The sequence below is a fragment of the Amphiura filiformis genome, chromosome 16 (assembly GCF_039555335.1).
Source record: "Amphiura filiformis chromosome 16, Afil_fr2py, whole genome shotgun sequence".
NCBI lineage: Eukaryota > Metazoa > Echinodermata > Ophiuroidea > Amphilepidida > Amphiuridae > Amphiura > Amphiura filiformis.
Genome location: NC_092643.1, coordinates 37690231 through 37702066, shown reverse-complemented (window position 1 = coordinate 37702066; position 11836 = coordinate 37690231). Strand labels below are relative to the sequence as shown.

Here is an 11836-nt window from a genome sequence, read left to right as displayed (position 1 = left end):
CAAGAACAATACGTCCTAAATAGGTCAAACTATCCTTGTTACTAGGGGAATACATTGGAATGGGTTTTAACACAATTTGAGCAAGTTTAAAATTTTGACCCTATGCAAAGTTCGATTACCTTTTACCCCCGTTGGGGCCAGTTTATATTTTTGGGAACATCCTGATTATGTTTTGAGGTCATCTAAGGAACCTAAAAAGGTTGGTTTGGTTTGGTCCTGTGGGGGTGCACAGAAAGTGGTCCTAGCTCCCCGAGTAACAGTATGGGCAACATAATCTCTCATTTGGTTTTTGAAGCCTTCTTTTAGATAAATCGATCATCATACCAAATTCAATACATGGTGACAGTGACTGTTTAGTCTTGGAAAAATAATGGTCGTTAACGTTGTCTGAAACAACATCTGCCGTGTTCTTGCTATCTATACAATACAAATCCTAGTTAACTTGAGGCACAACATTATAACAACTTTCGCGAAATTCAGAAGTCTACACCAACCAATATTTTTGTAATCGTTAGAAACTATTTGTCATGTAGATTCCAAATAAAGATTTTACTTCGTTTACAGGCGAAAAAAATTTAGTTTTAAAACACGTCGATCGTGGCTTGGCTAGAATTTCAGGAAACAATTCGATCTATAGAAAGCTTCACTATTTGATAAATCATAGCTTGTTTCCGTCACTCGAAAGGATGTGTGTAGAATGCGTGCCACAGGTAAACAACACGCACATACAGGGTGTCCCAGAAAAAAATAAAATTGAACGTAAGTCGAGAAATAGACATTCGAATCAAACATCTTAAAATGTAGCACATAGCCTATTTTATTGTGCATCACATACGAAAAATGTATTTGATTCGGTTGACTGGTTGTGAAGAAATTAACGATTACATAATGTGCGCATCAATGCAGTTCATTTCAAGTTTGGCAAAAAATATCATGGATATTCCCAAAATTCGCTAATGGTTGCTATGCAAATCATGGGAGGCATTTGTTAGGTGCGTCATCGCATCAGTGACATGGTGAGTATAATTATGGAGATTGTTAAAAACCCCAAGCATAACCCTATTACCCTAACACGTACCCTAGTCCTGACCCGGGGCCTAACTCCATCCCATTAACATTTTGCTTGTAAACCAATTGTTTTTCGTTCATAACTAAGGAATCTTTTTGATATAACATTCAAATCGGCTTTACAATCAACCAAACATATTTTCAAAACATGTTCAAAACAGCTGATGACATGATTTTGGCAACAAACAAAATCTCTAAAACGCAAATTCTGGGTTGATCGGGCCGTTTTTCATCTTTCATCGCCTTAGCTACAACTACCCATACATAAGGCCAAAAAAGAAGGTATAATGTTTGGTCTCACTTGGTTTGGAAAAAAGGTCGGTATTACCTTCTTGTGTTTGTTTTTTTGTATACTATAATAAAGTCAAATCTCTAACTGATTAAATATGCCTCCACTAAAACGCGTTTATATTAATTATTCTAGGAGGCGTTGCATACGATTAACACTATAACACGTTTATAGAAGGATTTATTGATGATTAGTAACACTTTAACATATTTATATTGGTGATATCAACGTGTGGGAGTGTTTATATTTTTAACGTGTTTATCGTGTAGAATATAAAAATAAACGTGTTTTAATATATATTAAGGGGAATATATCGTTGAATATGTATACAAATGACAAAATGAGCTTTTTTGATTTAAAACAATCCTTAAATTGTAATATTCTTTTGCTTTAAAGTTGATTCAAATCGGAATTTCCTTAAAAAAGTAACTTTCTTATGTATTTCCTATATAATTTTGAATTCTTTTGTATTGTTTGTTTGTTTTATCTTATGTATTGCGCCAATTTTATTTGTTTCAATTTTTGCAATTAAAATTCACATTTTCCCATCAAAACAACAATATTTACATTGTACCTATGTGTATTCATCCGTTTGCAATCAGCTTAAATGTAAAAAGTGCTATTAGTTAATGCTAATTAACATACTTATTTTTACTAATTAAACATAAATGGCGATACCTCGGAAACACAGTTTTGACCATGTGACACCGCTGCAACGTCCTATCTGGACAAATATATGGGCTACCACCTTTAGATTTGGCCCAGATGTGATATCACTGATAGCTATACAATGAACTAAAAGAATTAAGTTCCACCCATGAACTTTATTCTAGTTCATTGCATTATATGGGGTTGATAAATTTTGTTTAAAAACATGCATCTTTATAGGCTAGAGTAGCAAAAAAAGGGTTTCCGGATTTTCAGAAATTAGGGTCAGTATTCGTTTGTACTGTAAAAACGTTTTTTCCCATTTTTCAAAATTGGGATCAGTCGATTGAGGCCAAACATACACTTTTTTATTACCTAATTATGCGCCCAAAATTCGGCCTCGCGTCGCGTAACGTAAAGTCCTTATTTACTGACCATTGCTAAATATTGCTGAATAACTTTCCCTTTATTTGCATACATGCCAAATTACCAGTGCAATCTACTACTATTCACACGGAAATATATGTAGGTGTATTATTGTATACGATGTCAAGGGTCAGTGATTATTTTGTGTATTACTCAAATAGAAAGTTTGTATTGGTATACACAGTGACTCTCTACTGACGTGATTTATGTACGTAATACAATATATATCTACTTCTATACCATGACTTAGCGATATAGTTGTACTCGGAAGTAAGTTGAATAATGATGTTTCTACGGTCCAACTTCACTGGTTGCTGTAAATAAAATTGTGTTAACTACATTTATGCGACAGACTGGCTAATAATAGTGATAATTAATAGCCAGAGTGAACTGAGAAAATGAATTTTCTTCCAGGTAAGCTTAACGATGTAATGATATGTACATTGTACATAGGCGTATGGTTTATAGACTGGTAGCGAGTGTAGATATGTCCGAATGAATGGTAATTCAAATGATGTTAGTGACCTGAGAGCACGTCACCAAACTGCATTCCGAATACGAGGAATGTCCTTCTAAGTTCTAGTGATATTATATAAAATAATTTAAATTGTTTAGAATTCATATAAAATACAAATGACATTTTTGACAACAGTCCTTGAAGTAAATTCTATAAGCTTAAATATAATGTACTTAAAGTGTTTAGCTAGGATGAAAAGCCAAGTGCCATCATATCAAAATATTGACCTTTCGTATTGAAGATATGAATTTTTTCCCAAAACAAGGTCTTTAAAAAAATTGTGATAATAATATTTGACATTTAACAGTCCTCGAAGTAAACTCTATAGGCTTAAATCTATTAATGATATGTACTCAAAGTGTGTAGCTGGAATGAAAAGCCGAGTGTCCATCATTATGAAACTTGTGATCTTTCGTATTTAAGATAATACCGGTACATTTTCCCAAAAAAACAAGGTTTTTTTATCCAACAATCAAAATAATTTGATATCAGAAGGACATTCCCCATAATCAGAATGCAATTTGATGTGTCTGATGTATTATCAGGTCCCACAAAAATACTGTGCAAAGGTAACCGATCCCTTAAGCTTATATTTTATCAAACATCATAAACAGTTTGAAGCGGCAATGTCAACATAATAGAACATTATTATTATAAAAGTAGCGCATCATGCACAGAACCAATACACCTTCAAGCGGTTTTAATCGTATAGGCCTATGTAAGACCTCTTGATAAAAAATATCAGATCCAATATTTTTTACAAAATGCGCTTTGTCAAAATAAAGATGTTTTTGCATCTTTGATTTTGATGATTCATGTTAAACAAGCATATACCACATCATGAAATAAATATTAAAGGACATTTCGGTCAACTATACCAACACAATCTGTGAATGTGCTAAAAAGACGTTATTTAAGAGTCCCGTAAAAAGAGAAGGATATTTTTCTCTGCTCCTGATGCCTGTGGCACTGGCTAAAATAACAACATTTGACATGGTTCACGACCGAACCGTCATGAAACAAGCACGTAAACCCGCATGTAGGAACTCATTCCTGACCCAATGATCTCTAGTACTAGGCTCACTATGTACTCTAAACATTAATCTATATGGTGAATATAAAATAATGGTAACCATAATAAATGAATAAATGTACCATAAAACATTTAACACGACATTCAAAATAATAAACTGAGTGCTATGCATTATATAGTCCCGGGGGGGGCGGACTTCAATTTGAAATGGATATAGGTGAAGGGCTGGCACTTTTGCACTAAGGGGCATTCGGTGAGAGCAAAATGTAAAAAAATATGGGGTCATTGGGTGAGAGCATTATTTTTGGCATTCGGTGAGAGCAAAATGTAAAAAATATGGGGTCATTGGGTGAGAACATGACCTTTTTTTTAATGGAATCTTTGGGTGAGAACCGAAACAGCGCCACAGAAACCTCGAAAATCGAATTTCTAGTTCTAAATGGCTTCAAATTTCTTTGGTTTTTTTTTCATTATATGTAACAAAATCAGTGATAAATGAAAGTTGCTGTTCAAATTGAACTTGTATAGGGTCTTTGGGTGACAGATCAAATGGAAAAATAGGGGTCTTCGGGTGACAGAGCATGTGTTCGTAAAAAATATGGGGTCTTTGGGTGACAGCGATGCTGAAAAGGGGGTCTTAACAGCCCTACATACGCGTCACCTCCAAAGTTGGAGTGCCTCCCCCCCTGGGTATAATAGTCAAGATATTCATGCGCCGTAGATTTATTGCATTTAGGGGCTCAGAACCTTGTTACATATTGTCCCGGGACATAGGTCAAGTGCCCACGGGGCTCAAGACCTAAACCCCATGTCAAGTCTTTGCGATTATCTTGACGAACTTCATTATACTTCTGAGTGCATAAGTGCATAAAACATCATCATCAGTCGGCTGCGGAGCAGGCGACTACAAGCTTTCTCCAACTAATGCGATCTTGGGCAAGCGAAACAATTTTGTTTGGCTGCAGCATCCTTCGGTATCTCCCAGGAGGTGCTGGACATACTGTAAGTACAGTGTGCGCGGCCGTCCCGGTTTCCTCTTCCCATGTGGTGGAATATAAAGCGCATATTCTTTCACAGGCTCGCCATCTTCAAGACGCAGTATATGGCCGAGAAATTTGAGTTGATGAATCTTGACTCTGGCAACCAGTGGAGTGGTGTTGGTCAGGTTGTAGATGGTTTCATTTGGAATCCGATCCACACGCTTGATGTTTAACATGACTCTGTAGCAAGATGTTGCAAATGCATTGATCTTGTTTTCCATGTCCTTGGTAATTACCCATGACTCGCACTCGTACAGAAAGACAGTAACACACGTCGTCTGAAACAGCTTGATTTTTGTTTCGATTGGCAGAGACGGGCTTCTCCAAAGGCGTTCCAGTTTCCAGAAAGCTGCCCAGGCTAGTGCTTTTCTTCTTTTTAGGTCTCCAACACTAGAGCCCATCTTGGAACCCAAATACTTGAAGTCTGTGACATGGTTGATGGTACTACCATAGACTTCAAGTGCTGGTTGGGCGTTGCGGTTTGCAGTCATATATTCTGTCTTAGGTGCATAGAACAATAGTATTGTTGCATTGATTATTCCAGTTTGAACATGTAGGACAAATACATGAAGGCCGAAAAAATTAATGTTTAGGTTCTCGTCTACTCCCTCTTCAATTTCTGGGATTTGTCAGATTGATTTCTTTTTAGATTTTTTCCAAAATATTTAGACTTTGGATTACTTTAGGAAACCTTCATAAAATAATCAATTTATATTTAGAGAACAAAGATCACTTGTGGTACTCTATGGGCTTTATCCCCCGGGGGGGGGGGGTGGCACTCATTTGAAATGGATATAGGTGTAGGGCTGGCACTTTCGCACTAAGGGTGAGAGCATGATTTTTGGCATTCGGTGAGAGCAAAATGTAAAAAATATGGGGTCATTGGGTGAGAACATGACCTTTTTTTAAATGGAATCTTTGGGTGAGAACCGAAACAGCGCCACAGTAACCTCGAAAATCGAATTTCGAGTTCTAAATGGCTTCAAATTTCTTTGGGTTGTTTTTTTCAAAATAAGTAACAAAATAAATGATAAATGAAAATTGCTGTTCAATTTGAACTTGTAAGGGTCTTTGGGTGACAGATCAATGGACAAATAGGGGGTCTTCGGGTGACAGAGCATGTGTGCCGTAAAAATATATGGGGTCTTTGGGTGACAGCGATGCTGAAAAGGGGGGTCTTAACAGCCCTACGCGTCACCTCCAAAGTTGGAGTGCCCCCGGGCTTTATCCTTTACAATCTCACAGTCCTGCAATCACTACACCTAAGTTAAGTTTTGTCATTTAATTTCTGCTTCAAAATATAAGTATGATGTTGGAACATTGTGTGTGTTTATGTACAGTATACATGGTATATTTGAAAATTTGTAAAATGATGAAAATTTTGTAATGATGTCCTGGGATTTGCAAATATTGTCACCCCATGTCTATACTAGCAATATCCTGAACTTTTTAAACCGACATGCACATGCTCTGTCACCCAAAGACCCCTTATTTTTCCTTTCGATCTGTCACCCAAAGACCCTTATTTTTCTATTTGAAAAGTCATGTCAAGTTTGTACCGCGTTATAAACTCTCATGCTTATCGTCAAACATTTTTTCTTCTTTGCTTCCCTTTCCAATAATTAACGTTAGTAATGAATAATACATTGTGTATATTCTCAGTCATCCAGGTTTATAAAATATCAAATTGAAAATTAATATTATGTTCAACTGGACTTACTATTTTAACCAGCGACGTTTCACATCCTATTAAAATAGCGATTCAAATACCCATTATTTAACCCTAGAAGTACGAGGGGGGTGGTATCACCCCCCCTCCAAAGATTTTTTATCAGTCACAAAAAAAACCGCACGCGCACGCGCTTACGCCCAACGACCTAAGCTAATCGTAGATCCATCCTTTGCGATCCTTTTACTGATACATTTTTACCCCAGCATTGGTTTCTACAGTAAAATCAATGATTTTCATTTCGTTCTTGTAAAATTATTAACAGACTTTTTACTTGTTAGTTAGGTTGAAATAGTCATTTTCTTTTTATTTATATTAAGGAGAAACTTCGGTTAAAATCGCATTTTTGTAGAATTTTTAGCCGAAAATCAATTTTGTCTATACTTTTGTACATAGCCAGAATTTCCCAAAATTGTGTGGGCGCCCTCACATTATGACGTCATAGTGACATTATGTGAGGAATGTTTGTACTTATTTTGGTATCACTGCATAGAGGAGACCCATTGCTATATATTAGTACCAATAATAACGGTATGACGGTGATAATTGTAAATTAGGGGCCCCTTCGTAGTCCGTATTACAAAATATGGCTCAGTAGTGCTAGTCACCAGATGGTTCATGAGTCAACTCAATTTAGTCACTTTTGCTACACAAACACAAAAAAGTGGCCCAAGGTTTTTAGGGCTACTTTACACAATCTTGCAGATTGTTTAGAAGCAAAGATTATGTATAGTAGCTTTTACCTTGACGACAAAGTACAAATCATTACAATCAATAAGTGACTTGTTTGCCTATTTTAAATAATATATCCAAAACTGTACATGTATGTTTGTTTGTTTTGGGTTACAACCTGTACAACGCCCGGGGGGCACTCAACTTAAATTTTGGTAGGGGTGTGCGGCGCGAAGCGCCGAACTTTGGGAACTAAGAACTGATTTTCGGGCTAAATAGGGGCTTGAAGAACTGAAATTAGGGCCAAATTATGGGCTGTTGAGCTAAAAATTTCTAAATTATTTCCAAATTTGAGCTTAAAGAGCTACAATTGTCAGTATTTGAGGCTCAAAGAACTGGAGCAGATCCAAATGTGGGGCTTAAGGAACTGCCAGAGAGCCTGAAACAGGGACCCTTGACCGCCGCACATACCCGTACCATCTTAACATGTGAGTGCCCCCCCCCCCGGGTACAACGACTTCAACGAATACTAATAAATGAAACTTTCAAAACGCTACACACTGCCCTCTTAATGGTTGCTACAAAATGTCATTTATATCCAAAAAAGTACTGTGGGTGGCGCTAACACACATACCAAAATGGACTGATCGTGGGATTTAGATTATCATATTCACCGAGTCATTTCCTAGTTCATTGAGGTTGTAGATTGGTGGGTCTTGTTGGTAATAGGCCTGATGTGAATAGGTAAAGACCGGGGGAAAAGAATTACATTTCTATTGAGAATATAAAATCGCAAGTAACGAAGTTATGATGATATTTGCACTTCTTTTTTTGTTCTTAGATCCGTACAAAGGTGACGACACCGTTAATTTTGAAATCCATTTTGAGGGCAACAAAGGAGGTATGTATAATGGGCATATTCAAATGTTTGATTTTGGTTTTGCTTTAAGGTTACAATATCGTTAACATCGTAATAGGCACACTTCATCTTGAGAATTTTCTACTCTAGTGATTCATGACTTTGTAGGCGTTAAAAGCATGCAAACAATTGACAGAAATTTTATCAGCTACCTTCGACTATATTTATAAATACGTATTTGTAAATACGCAATTGACAATGGCACGTGCAAAGACCAGCAAGCGTGACCAATTTCTCATGCCATTGAAAAGGATAGGAACTATTTAGATAAATATCATCAAGCAGAATGTCAATTCGAGACTCACTCTCTACAAGCTGACATGGCACCGTGGAGGTGGTCACGTGCGTATTTATAAATACGTATTTATAAATATAGTCAAAGCATAATGATTATGTTATGACACTAGCTTCGTAAAACAGATAAATACAGCTCCTGCAAAACATAATAATTATGAACTTACGATGGTCTTGGAACTACCACCGTTTGTTTCGTTCGAAGCCTATTTGTACATAATTGGCACAAATTAAGCGAAAATATTCTTATTTAGATAGAGGAATTTTATCAAATTTGCATAATTATGAAGTAAAGGGTAATGTAGTAAACTTTACATTCAAATAATGTGCCGTAGGCAGTACAAACTCTTAGCAAATTAACTTTATTTTGTTGGACTGGCGAGAATTACATAACGATGTACATTTTGGCAGATAAGACTATTTTCAGGAGTTAGTAGTGGTCTTTCTATCATGAAGTTGAATTGCGCATCTCCTCAATTATTTGTTTACATTTCTTTTATTATCATATAGAACAAAATCGGAACTCTGAAGAGGATGGCAATTCCACGATATATGTTGCAGCAATAGGTGTTTTCATCATAGCATTATTCCTATTCTTTTTCTGCGTGTGTATCAAACAATACTGTGATCGAAGACGTCAATTGAGAATTCCACGACAAATCACCATTAATGCAAGAGGAGGAGTCGTTGCAATAGCACCGGGGACACCGCCACCTCACTATGATGAACTGGAGTTCACTAGCAGACCTCAAATATCTATAACAATCAATAATATCGATGGTAGTACTCATGTTGGTGATGGGGGCTCAAGTCCACCAGTGCATTCACCACCACCTTCCTACGATGCACTGTTTGAAAGCATTAATATACAGGAACGTGGTTCTAGGGAAGAACCCAATGAGGGGCATACTATAGAATCAACTTCAAATGGTGATGAACATGTTGTGTTAAGTACAGGTGGTCACGACAACAATGGTGATGAACAAAGGTCCGTTGAGGACGAACAACATAATGACGTTGATGCGGGCGTTGATAACATAAGCATTAGTGCGGGAGAACAGTCCGTATCTGATGGAAATGAAACAGAGAGGCCAGATCATGCGAACAACGTTTAAGAGAGTAAAGAACTAAACTGCTCATTTGAGCTATCTGGGCACACATACACACGAACAGCACTTGACAGGGAACAATTATTACTATTACACTATGTGCCAGCACAGGTTTTACTGAAGAAGATTGTAGTTCAGAGACATCTTTAAATAACCGTCCAAACTATATAGGCGTAAAATCGCAGGGAATGGAGGACGTATCCCCCTTTATTGACGATGAAGGATATAGTCAGTGTTACCCCACTGTTGCACATATATGCGTTTACAAATAGGTGCGGTGTTCCTTTCAGTCATTATTTTGTGTGAAAAATTTTGTCAAATATGTCCTCCTCACAGTGCATGTGTTAGCAAAGACGTTCAAGCCTGATACGCCGTAAGACGCTCGCTTCACATCACGTATTGTACACCAATGTCAGAAACAAATCTACACTACTGACGCAAACATTGATACTGAAAATCGCAATACCTAAATGGTAGTGTAGCAAATCCAAGATGCTCCATTTGAACACACTTACGACCAAAATCATAAAGTTGAAGCAATCCTGGCACGCACCACTTATCAGTCAGGTGTTGTAGAGAGACGCCACTGCCTCAGAAAATGTAAATTTAAAATCAAACGAAAATTATTATTTAGAAATTCCAGCCCATCAATAATTTTGGTGGCTATGGTAAAGTACCATTGGGTCCCAATAATTTGGGCCAGACACCACTGCCCCCACCAATATTTAATATATTCCGAAGCCTCTGAAAAATTCTGCCGACGAAGTTTATTATGCAAACACAAAAATGTGGTAATAATAAATATTTTTATAGATAAATTAAGTGACAATAATAATGAATGTGTCAATAATGCCAAAGAATAATCAAAATCATGATAAGTACAAAATCGTTATGTTTCCTTTTCTTTTGTTCTTTTCGTGGTTTTTTTTTGGGGGGGTTGGGTTTTTCTTTTTTGCTACCCCTTCTGAACCTCACTTTTCGTCGCTGGACAGGGACAACTTACATTAATTTTGGCCTTTAAAGTCAAACTCTCGTATGTGATGTATTTAGTAAAAAATGTCCAATGACGAAAATCTCATATGCAACGATTTTGTCATTTTAAGTGAGACACAGAAAACGATTAATAGAATATGGCGTTGATTATTTACAGATATTTCCCTAAAAAAAACAAGGTTGTCTCCAGTAGCTCTTGCGCATTGCTTTCTGGCGGCCGTTTTTTGCGCGTTACTTTTTTATATATAAATATTTGTGTTCACAAAATTATTAACACCAGAAAAACTGAAAGAAAAGAATAAAGCTTGAAATAATTTACGACCAGCAGTTCAACCAAATGTACGTCTTTAATAAATTACTGGCGTAAACAAGTCTGACAGTAACAAACAAACGAATTGGGATAGTTCCCGGTAGTGGTTACACTACCACAGGAGCGCAATTTATGACAATGAATTTATAAACCAACGGCATATGGGGAATTCAAAATCACGTGTGTACAACTTGTTAACATTTTGTGGATGAGGCTTTTACGACGGGTGCTCATAACTATTCGTAAGTTTTCATCTGGTTCACCGTCGGGTAAATTTGGAACTGAAGCTTTCAAGTGTCGTTCTGACTTCCTCAGGTCAAATTACCTAAGAACGGCACATATAGGCTGCCCCTTGCCTTCCGATGGCCCTGAAAAGAGCCGTTTACTCACGACTGCCCCTTGTCAACAGAAAACAAGCAGGCCTCGCCTATCTGCTAATGTAAATGTTTTGATGGCCCCGAAAAGAAACGACCCCTTGTCAACGGAGAACAAGCAGACCTCGCCTGTAGAGGTTGTGTGTGAAATTATTGATTGGCCTCCAAACAAGGATTTGAACCGGTTTCCTTCACCGTCCCCGCGTAATCATGGCGCAGTGCAGTCCATTCAATCAAATGTTGTCATCAATCTATTTGATTGTGGTGCATTTGTTATGTGTGTGAGATGAACTGTCGTGGTAGATTGCAATCATGCTTTTGTGGAGGGACCGACACCCTCCCCCCCCCCCCAACCCACCCACCGGCTACGCCACGGTGCAACAGCAAACAACGCTCAGAACGTCGAATTATATAA

At 37.3% G+C, this 11836-nt stretch overlaps 1 protein-coding gene across 1 annotated transcript; it reads left to right on the top strand.

Moving 5' to 3' along the window:
• Nucleotides 1–2611: 2611 nt before the first annotated feature.
• On the top strand, nt 2612–10657 carry LOC140135954 (uncharacterized). The gene is made up of 3 exons (XM_072157651.1): nt 2612–2845; nt 8264–8323; nt 9146–10657. The coding sequence occupies exons 1-3, from the start codon at nt 2830–2832 to the stop codon at nt 9748–9750; spliced, it is 681 nt and encodes a 226-aa protein (XP_072013752.1). The 5' UTR covers nt 2612–2829; the 3' UTR covers nt 9751–10657.
• Nucleotides 10658–11836: the final 1179 nt, after the last annotated feature.

Excerpts from the sequence above, each read along its gene's own strand:
- LOC140135954 (XM_072157651.1), top strand. Across the intron at positions 8,324-9,145 it reads TTTTGAGGGCAACAAAGGAG|AACAAAATCGGAACTCTGAA; the intron begins GTATGTATAATG and ends ATTATCATATAG.